The following is a 15,654-nucleotide window of genomic DNA, read 5'->3' as shown; positions in this document are numbered from 1 at the left end:
GATTTTCACAATTGTCGACGTTTTACACCTCACTTATACGGAAAAACATAATTTTGCAATCTTGTCCTTATGTCTGTGTGTCTATCTGTGTGTGTGTGTGTCTGTCTGTCTGTGTGTAAACACGATAACTTTAGTACCGTTACAGCTAGGTTGATGAAATTTCATATATAAGTATTTTATCAAAATCGTAGATCCGTATCAACTTTTGAGCGATTTCCAATAAACGGAAGTGGTACTTTTTCTACTTTGAATTTTTCAAAAGCCTATAACTTGAGTACTATTTCAGATAGATAAATGAAATTTCACGTATAAGTAAAAGATCTAATTTTCTACCTTCTGTCATATTTTGAGTAATTTCCGTTGACAGGAAGTACTAATTTAGGCTATTTCCGATTTCTCAAAAAACACATGTAAATTTATAAAGTACTAATAATATTGCGCACTATTATGCACATTTTGTTTTGGCGTTCGCTTGGTGCGCAATTATTTTTTCTATGAGATTCTATTCTATTTTTAAAAGTTTAAGTAATTAAAAATCATGTCTATATTCCAAGTTATATAAGAATATTCGAGAAAGTTTAGGGGAGATCACTCCCGGTTTATTATACGTGCCGACCCTGTTTTCTTAAAACTGAGATTGTTGGAATGAATAGAACACGGTGATATATTTCTCGAATTGTTTATGCTCAGTGCGGGTTTGACCACCCAACCGCTCAGACGCCCAAGGGCGTGTTGTATGAAAGCATAAAGTGTAGGTTATTAATCATCCGTAAGTATAGTACCCAGAGTTTCTTCCAGGCATCTCTTGGGGGGGGGGGGGGTCTACTGCCCCCTGAACGAAATGGAAATTTATATAGAAAATATATACTTTTAACAGTGTCCGCCCCCCCCCCCCCCCCACCAGGAAATTTTAGTCCGCACCCCCCCCCCCCGAAAAATTCAAGTGCCCCCCCCCCCCCCCGGAGACAAAAGTCTGGAAGAAACACTGATAGTACCATAGGTACCCAAGTGCAATGCGTGGTTCGGGCCATTCATCAAATGTAGAAGTCCACGGTGACCGTAGTGTAGTGTGCACCTGTGCTCCGTGTTATCATTTTTAGAAAAGGTAAAGTCGGCAGTGCATATTTCTGACCCAACCATACATGTATCTGAGTATGTCCCGTAATAAGGTGGCCTTCTGGTCACTTCCTACCCCGAATGGACCAGGTATGACCGCTGTACCACAAGCGTAATCAACCATCCTTCTCCAAGTCAGAGTTTCTTGTTTCTTCCAGGCATCTCTTCGCCCCCCCCCCACCCCCCCCCCCCAAGAAAGTCTACCCCATCGAACGAAATAGAATTTATATAGAAACCATACTTTTAACAGTGTCCGCCCCCCCCCCCCCCCCAGAAAATGTTTTCCGCCCCCCCCCCCCCGGGGACAAACTTTTCGATTTGCACCGCCCCCCTCAAGATTTCGACTTGCACCCCCCCTCAAACTTTCGATTTGCACCCCCCCCCCCCCCGCCCCCTCAAACTTTCCGTTTGCACCCCCCTCAACCTTTCAATTTATTTTTCCAACCCATTTTGGCGCCCCCTAAGGTCGGCGCCCGGGAACATATGTCCCCCGCGCCCCCCCCCCCCCTCGCTACGCTACTGATATCAAGTCCACCCCCGGAGAAAAACAATCTGGAAGAAACACTGCCCCACGTTCACCAGATCTGAACCTGACACCATAAGCAACTCTGGCCCCTAGGTTGGTGGCCACAGGTGCAGGGATTACTTCCCTGCTGACTTCGTCAAACACTGTGTGGGATAAAAGGATAATCCTATACATTCAATTATATCATGGACTGTGTATCCCAAGATAGACGTGGACAAAGTTTCCAAACGAAAACTCTTAATCCCACCTTTTCAAGCATAAAGTCTCTGCATGTAAATTCTTCGAAACTTAATCCTTCAGATTAATAGTGGTTTAGAGCTTCATGAAAAAGAAAAGAGTAGGAGGATATGCAATGGATGTTAATGCGGGTAGATTATTGCTCGGCAAGTGTGCTAGCTGTGTTTATTTTTCTTTTTTTTTTCAAATTTATAGCGGTATAAAATTATGTGTGCATTTGATCTAGTGTTCACATACATTAGTGCACATCGAAATGGCAACCCCTACCTCAATGATCCCTCAGCACATCCCTCCTCCTCACTCCCACATTACAACAACACTCCCTTACACACACACACAGTAGCACTCCGTTACTTTCCCACACGTGAACCTTATAACAGCACTCCTTCACTCTACTCACACTACATCACTCCCTCTCATGCACCTCACAAAGCACTCACAATAACATATCTTACTCCCCCCTCACAACAAGACTCCATCATTCATGTCTCTACACAGCAGTCCTCCTACACAACAGTGCTCCCTCACACCAGCGGCGTAGCGAGGGGGGGGGGCGGGCGGGGAGTGCGGACCGCACCGGGTGACACCCGACCTTGCTACGCCACCCCTCACACTCCACTGCCACGCTCACCCTTCTCTACATACATGCTGTTATATTGTGTAATTTCGTTCCACTGTTATAGCACAAATCAACGGAGCATAACCTCAGATATAACAGTTAAACAATTGATATTGAATTTCTGCTTTACTAACGATGAGTTCTATGAAGTATCTAACACTGGATGTCACTGAGACATACATTACATTGAGATAATATAGCATAACTAGTAGCTGCGCATGATTGTGTCAAATCAAAAGGATCACATTTTTTTTACACAAACATACACATATAGACCTATTTGTAATTTGTTGTTTCATTTATCTATCTTATAAATAAATTATATATATATATATATATATATATATATATATATATATATATATATATATAGGGGAGAGTGGTGAAAAGTGGGACAAACCATTATTTTTGGTAATTATGGATCAAAATTTCAATGTATCCCCATCAAACTTGATGGTATCGGCATTATTTTACTAATAGCAATGTTATATATATATATATATATATATATATGGGTTTTAGGCAACCATTGTCAGGTGAATTACAGTATAAGTTAAACATTTTTTCTTAAAACCCATTATGAGGAAATTATTATTTATATTCAATATTACAGTAGTAGTAGTATAGTACAAGTGATCTACTATTTAATTTCTAAAACAGGTTATTTGAAGTGTGATTAATATGATGTGTGGTGGTCTAGGAAATGTGTGTATAAATTAGTATAAATTTAGTATAAAGTTGTATAAAATATTTTGGTTGGTGAACCTGACACAATCCCATGAATTCGAGATAAGAGTTAAATATTCTTTAGTAGAACAATTAATCCAGTTTATCCTAGTTTTACTCCGCTGAAGCGATTTTAATCACTAGAGCTATTAAATGACACCTCCTTTAAAAACAAAATTCTTCTTCTTCTTCTTCGTTCTTAAATTTTAGTGTTGGGAGGGATCTAGCCTTATCTGCCAGAGGGTTTGAAAAAAAAAAAAAAAAGTCGACAATCGGAAAAAAGTCAAAGTTGTGTTTTTATTTCAATGACATTGTTCGGTAACTTGACAAATATAAAACAGAGATGTGTCATTGATAGAGTAGGAAATGATTTTATTTCATTGACATTGTCCAGTAACTTGACAAATATAAAACAGAGTTGTGTCATTGAAAGGGTAGGAAATGTTTTTATTTCAATGACATTGTTCAGTAACTTGACAAATATAAAACAGAGTTGTGTCATTGAAAGGGTAGGAAATGTTTTTATTTCAATGACATTGTTCAGTAACTTGACAAATATAAAACAGAGTTGTGTCATTGAAAGGGTAGGAAATGTTTTTATTTCAATGACATTGTTCAGTAACTTGACAAATATAAAACAGAGTTGTGTCATTGAAAGGGTAGGAAATGTTTTTATTTCAATGACATTGTTCAGTAACTTGACAAATATAAAACAGAGTTGTGTCATTGAAAGGGTAGGAAATGTTTTTATTTCAATGACATTGTTCAGTAACTTGACAAATATAAAACAGAGTTGTGTCATTGAAAGGGTAGGAAATGATTTTATTTCATTGACATTGTCCAGTAACTTGACAAATATAAAACAGAGTTGTGTCATTGAAAGGGTAGGAAATGTTTTTATTTCAATGACATTGTTCAGTAACTTGACAAATATAAAACAGAGTTGTGTCATTGAAAGGGTAGGAAATGATTTTATTTCATTGACATTGTCCAGTAACTTGACAAATATAAAACAGAGTTGTGTCATTGAAAGGGTAGGAAATGTTTTTATTTCAATGACATTGTTCAGTAACTTGACAAATATAAAACAGAGTTGTGTCATTGAAAGAGTAGGAAATGTAAAGCCCAGACAAGGACACAGCTGTACATAGAAACACATTGATCAATAGTTGTCAGACAAACACTGTAGTTTTTATCTGGGGCATTGGTTATGCCTAGACTGGTTCTCATTGTAAAAAGACATCATTAAATATAAGTATTGTACAATTTTTTTTTTCTGAATATAAATAATAATAAAAATAAAATAGACAAATAGTACATAATTCTATTTTTTTTGCAATGAAGATAAGAGTTATGTATAAATAATTTTCTAATTATGTAGTATATGAACAATATTGAAAAAAAAACAACCATTAAATGCATACATATTATTTATCTGTTACAAGTAACTATATGTACACCATTCAGTGTGCTGTAATTGTGAGGGGTGGGGTTTGATGAGAGTTCAACACAAAAGTGTGTAAGGTCACATTTTCTAAGTATTTATGATTTAAATAAAATAAAAATTATTTAATTTTTTTTTAATTTACAATTATATTCAAGGGAGATAACTCCAAATAAATTGTTTTAAAATCTTTAAAAAAATGTATTAAATATTGTATTTATTAGTGTCACACCAACCTAACAAATTTAAAACTTGCTACAGATGGATAAACAGGATTACAGTGAGAGGAATGTGTATCTATCTACTAAAGTAAAAAAATAACATGAATAAACTCTTTAAAACAGATACATCTTTTTCAGTCTGAAAAAATATTTTCTTTTAAATCTAAACATCACTACAGATGAAATCTTTGTTGCACAAATATAATTTAAATGTTAAAGTAAAACAGTAAAGTTTCCCTTTCAAACCAGACGGTCTATCGGGCAAGTGAAGTAGAGTTCACTTGTTTCTGTGACCTCTGCAAATGAAGAGATTGTGTGGTCAGCACTATGCCCAGCCGCCTTTACTTTCTCTAACGTCAGTTAGATACCCATCAAAGTTGGGTGAACTCAGGGACGGTCTACTGACTTGACCCCAGATTCGAACTCGAGACTTATGGATTAGCATTCCAGCTCTCTACCGCTAGACCACTCCCTCCCATTATTAATGGTACAACTGAAGTCAGGATTTGGTACTTAACTAAAATAATTTAATCTTAATGTGCCAGGACATAGTACATAATAGTTCTGTGTAAAACCTACAAAAAATTATTAGCATATATATATATATATATATATATATATATATATATATATATATATATATATATATATATATCTCCCAGATCTATATTAAATATATATGCAATCTTTAGTTTTCTGTGCAACACCTTAGTAGTGTTCATCTATTTATAGAGATGACCCCAATACGTGACCCACATGTAGGATATACAAGATATGTATAACAGTTAGAGCACTAAAAATTGCTAGATAAACATTGTGCATAATGATATGGTCACATTGTAGCTGTTTAGGCTTAAGATTTTACAAGTCCAAGGCATAATAATGTAACAAAAAAATTTCAACAAAGCCACTGTACAGGTATTTAAATAAACAGTATCATTGTCCTTAAGGTTTCTTTTAGATGTGTTGTACAGAGTGTTCAGACTTTAATGGGTGTGTTCAAGTTCTTTTGAATAGTTTTATGTAATAAATCTGTGGGCCAAAAACAGGCCTACAAATGGAACATTTTATTATATACATAACCAAACTATATTAAGAAAGTTGAAATAGCTATATAAAAATATGACAATATTTAACTGTGTATATCTAATAAATGTAAATTTTAATTTTCTGTTTCTAAATTTAATACAAATTTCAGTTACTAAAAACACCAAATGTATAAGCATTGTTAAAAACATTAGAGACAAACAATTCTTAAGGTATAGAGAAAACTAACAGTAATAATAAAAATATATATTCTTTAAACAAAAAGTAGATGCATTTCAATGTGCTTAAGAGAAAAAAAAACTTTCTTTCTGGTTTTTTTCTTTTTATTTAAAGTTCTCTATTTATAAAAAAAAACTTAAATAATAATGAGAAAAATACCTACACAATACTTGATTGTGGGTTTATCAACATACACAAGCATAGTTTGGTATAAATTAACTCATTTTTTCCACTACGAAGAAATAAACAAACAAATAGGGGGCAACTGGAGATTTTTTTTGCGATAACAAATATAGGCCCAATCAGAAACAACATTAAATCACACTGCCTCTGAACACAGGAGAGTTAACAACAGTAATGTCAATGCTTGTTTAAAATGCATGTCTCTTTGTCCGTTAATGCATATTTGACATCATGAACATGAAAGTATTGGGTAGTATGGGGTGAAAATTACTTTAAAATATTTTAAAATAATTTTCTACAAACAATGATATATATTATATGTATGATAAAGAACTTAGTTTTGCATAATGAGGCCATATATAAAAGTTTATTGGGCCTTCAGATGCATTTTATATTTGCTGCTAATCTTACTTATTTCAATGTTTATTTAGTTACTGTAACAATTTGAATGTTAGCCAAATTATTATACTACCCACAGTTTACATCCATTTAAATATCCCAGATAATGAAATGGAGTGGAACCATAAGATGAAAGTACAGTATATAATTGATAACATGACAATTATCATAACAAGATACCTGAGAAAACAGTTTGTGAATGAACAATACATTTCAGAAAGGAGTTTAAGAGTAATGTTTCAAAGCACAATCTTGGCTATAGAAATAAATTTTAAGTGCTAACAGGCAAATAGGGGATAGACACTTTAACTATATATTTTTATAAAAGTAACAGTTAATTTACAAAGCAAACAATAGATACATTTTACATTTTAATAAGAATAAATCAGTCACATAAACAATTTTAAATATTGATAGACAAATCAAAGGATTGTAGACTTTGTGAAAATAGTTCTAAATACAGTAAATCAATAAATTATTTTTAATCTGTGTAGATATTTTAGGCAACAACTAGTCTAGCAAACAACATTTATATTTAAAATACACCAGTAAAATTTTGAAATAATTTTGTAGAATCTGTCTTTGAATAAAGAAAACTTTATTCTTTTTTTTATTAAAAACGTTAAGTTTTTCATAAAAAATGTAAACATTAATAGTGAACGCTATTGTCTAACAGTACAAAATAAATTAATAAATAACACACAAAGCTGTAAAGATGTATGTAATCATAACAGCATTAATGAAATAAATTGGTATAAGGTTTTATACAGTGGATCATAAAACTAAGAATGCTAAGAAAGGCCACTGTAAAGAAACCACTTTGTTTTTTTAAAAATATCTTCTATTAAAACATGAGAATCTTAAATACATAATTAGAGAAAATACGGAAAGAAACAACAGAGAAAAAAACATGATCACTTGCTAGAAGCTATGAAAAGTACGCAACAGATTACGGGCAGTCTATAATTATACAGTAACTTCAACTATCTACTGGTATTCACTTTTGATAAAAATACAATTTTTTTTAATGCTTCAAAATTAATTTTCTTATTTCTAAACAAATTGTTATAGTATTAAATTTATCTGTTCTTTAAAGAAAACAGTTCAAGTTAAAATTTGTTAGCATTTTTTTTCTAAAGAAGCTTGCGACAGAATATTTTGGACTACTTCCCTAGGTCAAGTGATAATGCATAGAACAGAGTGGAAGGCACATTGAGAATTGATGACGTCTGATGCAGAAAGCAGTGCAGGAAAATGAGTCCTCAGATTCCCTCAATCCTTTCATTTGTTTAAGGTGGAAATGGTGTACTAATATTTTGTTTTTTCTCGTAAAGCTACATATTTACGCTGTATTGTTTTAAGAAAAAAAACATCGAGTTACTTAATACGAGAGCAATCAGAAGAATGATGTTACTTTACTTAAATTTATTTAGATACTGATTCATTAGCCCTACAGCAACATTTCAACCATTATCTACAAAATAAGTAGACTTAAATCTTATTTCTGAATATTATCTAGTTTTTAAAAAATTAAAGAGTACATCATTTTTGTTATTCATAATTGAAAAAAACAATGTTAATTTATTTTTAACACTTTTACACTGGCAATAACTAATTTGCATAAATGTTTAAATATTTTCTGAAATCCTATGTTATTAATCCCTATTTTTTTTTTACTTTTGCATAGTCTATGTGTTGATTTATAAAGTTATCATACATAGTATAGATTACTTATTAGCTGATGTGCGTTGCCTAGATTCATAATGCAGAGTATGAGGCCAGATCATGGTTAGATTTTCTAGGATATGATGTGCTCAGAGTACGGGGGATAAAGGCAGAGGTCACATAACATCAACTTGTTCATTACGTGATGTATTTGATTCTGTGAGTCATGTGACAGGAAGTGAGCAGATCTGCGCTGATCAGTACGAGTTTTTAGGTCTCGCGTGGTTTTGATTTTTCTCAAGCCTTGCCCGGTCATCAATCTAAAAAGAAATTGCAGATAAAAAGTATTTTAGAACAATGTTAAACTGTATAATAGTGCTGTTTTATAATAACAGATACATTAATATGTAAAGCTTACATTAAAAATCGCTTAAAATTTTTTTTATTAGTGTTTTAAAATAATAAAAAAATAAAAACAACATGCAGGTTCCTATTCTATTTCTTTACCAAAACTGAAATAAACTGAAAACAAAAAAAATACAAAATTAGAAGAGTGGAATGACACTGAGGTGAAACTACAGACCAAATGACTTCAGTTGTTAGAAGGTTCACTGTAAAAGGTGAGGCTCTGTTGGGGAAAAGGCTGTTGGTTATTACAAAATAAATTCGGGAGGAATCCAGTAGCTGCTCAATCTGTCTTGTTTTATTTTTTTTTTGGGTATACTTTTCTCAGACAATTACCTCAGCTGTTAATGAGACCCGGCAAGTCAGCAGAGATGGTTTTGGTTAGAGTTAACATTCTGCGCAAAGCTGGCTGCGATGGGGTATGCTCCCGGCGGAGCTGAAAATTAGTATGGAAGTGAAAGTAAAGCGGAAACAATTTTTTCAACTGACATCTCGCATGGAACAAGACGGATGCGAGTTGGCATATGACAAGACAGAGGGACATTACTGGAATGCGACAGACACAGGGGGCCGAATCTTCCCTACGCTTCCCTTACTACTTGAAAATAAATACATGAACGGTTTTTTTAGGGTAAAACAGATTTTAAAACCAACTGAAATAAAAAAAATATTAAACAAAATTATAATGTACAGAGCCTAATTTACTCTGTTATGTGATAAAAAAATATAACCATATTACAATCTTAAGTTCAATATTTTAAATCTTTAAATTTAAATTTCTTGTACAGTATTAACTACAAACTTTACATGTGTTATTTGATAAAAATAGTGTAGCAGTGATAAAAAGAGTGAAGTGATATTTTAGGCTGTGAATGTGAATGAATAAACATAATATTAAATAGATTTTTTATGCATTTAAGTTGAATTGTTGTTCTGATAAGTCCTATGATAATTATAAATTTATTATGATGAACTTATAGTAATGACTAAAATTAACTTAAATTAGAATTTAGTTTTGGCTGCATGGTGTTACTTTTAGATGGGAGATGCTTTATTTAATTATTAGGCTTTGGTAAATGTTTTAAGTTAAGGTTAAGAATAAAGGATTTGGTTTATATTTTTAAATAATACATGCAATGTTGTGAAATTTCTGGTTGGTTGGTGGGTTTGCAAAAGAATACACGAACATTTCTAAGGGTTTCAAATTACTTACTCAATTCAAAAGCCATATGCCTATTTTAAAGAAAAATTATTTTTAGCGTCATAACAATAATTAGCCTTTTATAAATTGTATTTAAATGTCAAATGAAAATCATTGTGAATTACTTTATCAAAAGAATTAATTTGTCACCTCAGAATAAATGCTTTTAGATTGATAGTATTAAATTAGAATTTAGATCAACTTTAGTTTAATTCTTCATTGAATAGTCTTTTTTTCTTAAAAAACTAATAAAAAACTGCTAAAATATCAGTGATGCATTTACTGTAAATTAAAATGTAAATATAAAGTGCAAGTCTACAATTGATTATGAAATGTATCTAGACCCAGTCTGAATCATTCTATCTTATTAGGTAGTAGGGTATAAAATGTATAAGACAGTTAACAAGTTTTAAAAAAAAATTTGTTCAGTAATAGTAGGCAGAAATATTTTCAGTGAATTTTATCTGTATTGTAAATTAAGTTTTAATTCAGGAGCTACTTTTAGCTAAGAAAAATAAGTAGGTTTAAACATATTTATGATGTCCATCCTAAAGATATTTGGATCTTAACTTTATATTAAATTATTATTAAGCAGTATATATATAGTATACCATCTCACTGTATTCTTTTAAGATTAATAATTCTAGACTTAACTAGCTTGACTACATTCATGTTACTATTGTTATATGTTGGCAAACTATTAGCCAAAAATGCTAGATCAAAGTTCTAAAAAATGCAAGTAGATATGTTTAATCTCTAATCTGTCTTCTTTAAATAACATACATTAAGTATATATAAAATAATATTCTACATTCTATACGCCCTACAATTTTTTAAATAAATACAGTGCTTTGTTTTTAAAAACAAATTGTATACATTCCACAATTAAGTTGTCACATAAGGTGTTACATTAGAGAATAATTGCTAATTTTATAAAATGACTGTTTTAATAATCAATGATAAAAACACAATTCCCATGTTTAGAGCATGTCGACTTTATGATAAGCTTTCAAAGAAAGCAAACAGAATTACTTTTATCACGTGAAACAATAAACTATTTAGATTGCTTATCTGGATATCATTTCTAGTTGTTTACAAATATTCATCTGTTCAACAGTATGAAAAATGTGTCCCAAAAAGCACATTTTATTTATTAAATACAGAGAAGGATATATTATATTACAGAGAATAGATATCATTTTACTGACTCAATGATGCTGCCAGTTTACTATTGAAAGGTACCAGATGCCTGTCATGTTTTTGTTTTTTTTTAAAGATTTGAAAAAAACATAAATAGGCCTATATGTTCTTGATTTCACAGGTTATTGCTATGTATAGCTAGTTCTTATATTATGATGTTATTGTTCAAATTATGCTATAAAAAAGTATTTTCAGTGTGTGTCAATTTAAAAAAAAAAACTTTGGTTTTGGAAAAAAATCAAAACATGTAGATCTAGCTCATGAAATATTTTTTTTAATGATGAAACCTTTCATTTTAACGTTTGAATAATGCTAACAACACTGTTATGTTTGAATAAGTAATAATAAGCACCTGTTAATTTAAAGTATGAAGTTAATACCCATCTAAGTCTGGCTTAATACCATAATTGTAAAAGCAGAAAGCGAATGATTTAGTGAACTACCGCCACCGATATAATTATGAAAAGAAAATTTAAAAAACAAAAGCACTTCATGGTATTTGTATACTGTTCCAGTCATGCATAGGTTAATGGCATTAACTTTTTATAGTTGTAGATTGATACAGTTGATAATGTAGGCCTAATAATGTTTGATACATATTTTAAGACTTGATTTGCTTTGAACAAGACTACTTTAAAAAGCTTGACTTTCGCCAGATAATGTTGGATACATAAATGGGAATACATTGTATATGTTTTCCTTGCATGGCAAGTACTCACTTTACATGCCAATCACAGACGAACACAAATGTCTTTTGGATTCTGGGAAAACAGTAATGGCCGTCAATGGCAACGGAACGAAAACAAACACATTAAAAACATAAACACACATATCATTCCATGCACTCATTATTGTATCTAGTTTTATTTATTATTCTGGCTCTTGGAGTGCATTGGTATCTATCTACTAGTGTTAGTTTTCTTTTTTATTAAGTTAATCACTTGAACTGACTTTAGTAGGTTAAAAATAAAATGGTTTGAAACTATAATCTATATTTCTAGAACTATATTATTTTCTATTTTATAAAAATAAATATGATTTTTATTTTCACAAAGTCTTCCAGAAAATTAATTATCTTAATTTTTTTGTAAATTTGGGAATATTTTACTTACTTTGTTGTGTTCCACATCTTTCTGTGCCATAATTCTTCTTTTTTTACATGGCTGTAAGTAGATAAATAAATAATCGTTTACATAAAAAGAAAATATTGAATACAAAATTTGAATGAAATAACAGACATGTTCTTTTTACAAATCTAGGCTAGATTCTCCTATTTCCTGGCATTTTTTATCTTGAATATTAGACCTCAAATAAATCTTCATAGTTAACTAATAACTAAGAGTCTTGAATTTTTTTTTTATAAAATTAAAAAAAAAAGCATTGCTTTTATTAATGTATCAACGTTTTAAGACAAAAATAGCTAAATATCTAGATCTTAAATGAATTGGCTTAGTTAGGCCTAGAGATCTAGATCTAGATCTATTAGACCTATTATGATCTATAGATTCTATACTATTATTATTATATTTATTAAGTTTAACTCAATAGTCAATATCAATAGTATTAAATTAAATACTAGGTAATCTATCGTTTTAGGTACGTAAAATCGCCCGCGACTAGTAAAGTGAAAAACAGGTGACTCCTTAAATTTTAATAATTAGGCCTATTTCACATTATGAGGATTTATGTTTTGAAAAATACAACAATGTTTCCTTGTTTCATTTATGTACCTGTTATTAAACAATTGAATTAAGACTTTTCAGTAATAAATGAAGACTAGCAATGTTTCCAACAGATACAACCATGGTCATTTACTATAACAGCCATCTTGTTTATTTTATTATTTTTTTTGTAAACTTATAGCGCAAGATTCAGGGGAAGCCACTCTATCTTACAGATGGCAGCTTTTTATATAGCAAATACTGCTCGCTAACACTGCTGTTTAAAGTTAATTTCTTGCCTATATTGATATATTTAGTCATTGATTTAGGTTTATTATTCATTTATCTATAATATTTGACACAAATATATCACAATATTCTTCTATTAAAGCCTTGACAATGAGGTTACTTTTTCGTATATTACTAGCCGAGGGCGATTTTACGTACCTAAAACGATAGATTACCTTTCAAAACATAAATCCTCCTCAAAATGTGAAATAATTATTAAAATTTAAGGAGTCACCTGTTTTTCACATTACTAGTCGCGGGCGATTTTACCTAGACTCTACCTAAATTTGATAGATTACACAAATGCCAAATTCTAATAAAATATCATCAAACTTCAACATCGATTAAAAGACTTACAAATGCATAAATCATGACGCAGAATGCCACGTTGTATATGACGTAAATGGAGGCCAAACAGCCGAGCACGATGTACTCAACAAAGTCTGCGTCCGCCTTCTTGTGGATCAGGATCGTCACGACGGCATGCCAAGTGCAGATAGCGGACATCATAAACATTGAGGCGAGTAAATACTTGTCCTGTGGGGAAATACGCTTTATTATGTTTTCGTTAAATTAAACAGAGTATTGGCCTGTATCAGCTGATCTTGAAAATACACACATAGATAAGGTAATGGGTCTAATAAAACAAATTAGCAAATTATCCTGAAAGTATTGGCCTGATAAGTTAATAAAATACTGTAAACTCATCGTTTACATTTAAATTAAATTACTTTACATCTATAGTTATTTTTTTTTAGGAAGAAGGGAGTATTTGACTGTGTTTTCCCCCATTCTGTGTTCTTGTGAAGGGATGCGGGGGTTAAAACAGGAAACGTCATGTAAGACGACTGCTTAATTATTAATTAAATCAGTCCTTAGATTTTTGAAGTAGTTTTCTCTATTAAAATGGGTTTCTCCTTAGAAAAGCGTAGGCTTGTAATTTTATCTTTAAACGTTTCTGTTCGAAGCTGCAGAATCGTATTGTAAATACATCAGTTCAACTTACCATATACGTTAAGTAGGAGATTCGAGGCAAACTTTGATTGACAACTGATTTGAAAGCTACGGCGGTCAGGACGAGGGTGAAGGACAGTTGTAGTCTGTTCTGTGGGAGGTCCTTCTCAACGGAGAATGTAGCGAATGAAAGTGTACAAATAAGAAACTGTGGAAAGATAAAATATATTGAATGTTAGGGCATTTCTACGGAGAATGTGTACAATTAAAAAAAAAATTGTGGAAAGATAAAATATATTGAATGTAAAGGTATTTCCACGGAGAATGTAGCGAATGAAAGTGTACAAATAAGAAACTGTGGAAAGATACAATATATTGAATGTTAGGGCATTTCTACGGAGAATGTGTACAATTAAAAAAAAATTGTGGAAAGATAAAATATATTGAATGTAAAGGTATTTCCTCGGAGAATGTAGCGAATGAAAGTGTACAAATAAGAAACTATGGAAAGATAAAATATATTGAATGTTAGGGCATTTCTACGAAGAATGTGTACAATTAAAAAAAAATTGTGGAAAGATAAAATATATTGAATGTAAAAGTATTTCCACGGAGAATGTAGCGAATGAAAGTGTACAAATAAGAAACTGTGGAAAGATACAATATATTGAATGTTAGGGCATTTCTACGGAGAATGTGTACAATTAAAAAAGAAATTGTGGAAAGATAAAATATATTGAATGTAAAGGTATTTCCACGGAAAATGTAGAAAATGACAGTGGAAAGACGACATAGATCTATATTGAATGTGTTTTCCGTGGAAAAGAGCGGATTAAGAGTTAATGAATGTCCTAACAGAAAATAAAAGATGTAGAGAAACATAATTAAAAACCCCTAATGACATCTAAATGTTTTGAAAAGATCGTTAAAACTGGCGTGTGGTTTTTCTCTAGCGCTTTAAAAAATGTCATAGTTTAATCAATATATTTAATTATAATAATGTAGCTTTTTCATGTTTAAATACAGTAATGCCAAACTAGAATTTGTGCGAGAAAAAAAAACAATTCAAGAACAGTAGCAATTCATTATCAGATGATTTATTAAAAATAACTAAAATATTAGAGCAACTAAAAAGAAAAAAATGGCATTTTAGTTATTTTTATTTTAATCAGCTATTGGGGGAAATATGCTCTAATATTGTAAGTCGTAATTCATTATCTGCCTTTTGCTGTCACTTTGCCAAGTAAATATCCACTAATTGGAAAACCAATTTAAAACAATTAGCGCGCTAATAATGAGTTTAATTTTTCGTAATCTATAACTCTTGTTTGATCCAATTAGCTTTAGCCAAATTGTGTTTAATTTAATTTACTGCTTGCTAAAGGGGAAGTGGGTAAACAGAAAAGAAGGTAAATATCGTGACGATATACTTTATTCGAATATTCAAATCACAAAATGTCCCATAATGGATTGATAACAAGGATTATTGGCAAACAGATTACCGGCTTTACATTACAGCAGTTCGATCAGAAATCGGTTAACA

The 15,654-nt window shown here is 31.4% G+C and overlaps 1 protein-coding gene across 7 annotated transcripts in view; it reads right to left on the bottom strand.

Annotated features, from left to right (window-relative positions):
- Positions 1–6,283: 6,283 nt before the first annotated feature.
- LOC131957883 (cys-loop ligand-gated ion channel) overlaps positions 6,284–15,654 on the bottom strand; it is a 121,537-nt gene continuing 112,166 nt past the window's right edge. For 5 of the 7 annotated variants that reach the window (XM_059322698.1, XM_059322702.1, XM_059322703.1 and 2 more), the window contains exons 5-9: positions 14,164–14,319; positions 13,515–13,694; positions 12,321–12,371; positions 9,144–9,243; positions 6,284–8,722 (exon numbers count right to left, since the gene is read on the bottom strand). In XM_059322698.1, coding sequence (XP_059178681.1) covers positions 9,145–9,243; positions 12,321–12,371; positions 13,515–13,694; positions 14,164–14,319 — 486 coding nt within the window. In that variant the 3' untranslated portion in view covers positions 6,284–8,722; position 9,144. Of the gene's footprint in view, positions 8,723–9,143; positions 9,244–11,927; positions 11,970–12,320; positions 12,372–13,514; positions 13,695–14,163; positions 14,320–15,654 lie in introns of all 7 variants that reach the window. The other 2 variants (XM_059322700.1, XM_059322699.1) reach the window with 2 other exon arrangements.

The sequence above is a fragment of the Physella acuta genome, unplaced genomic scaffold (assembly GCF_028476545.2).
Source record: "Physella acuta isolate Inbredline_101_S28 unplaced genomic scaffold, ASM2847654v3 ptg001275l, whole genome shotgun sequence".
In the NCBI taxonomy this organism is placed as follows: domain Eukaryota; kingdom Metazoa; phylum Mollusca; class Gastropoda; family Physidae; genus Physella; species Physella acuta.
Note: the sequence above shows the minus strand (reverse complement) of the source record. Positions and strands in the feature narration are given on the sequence as shown.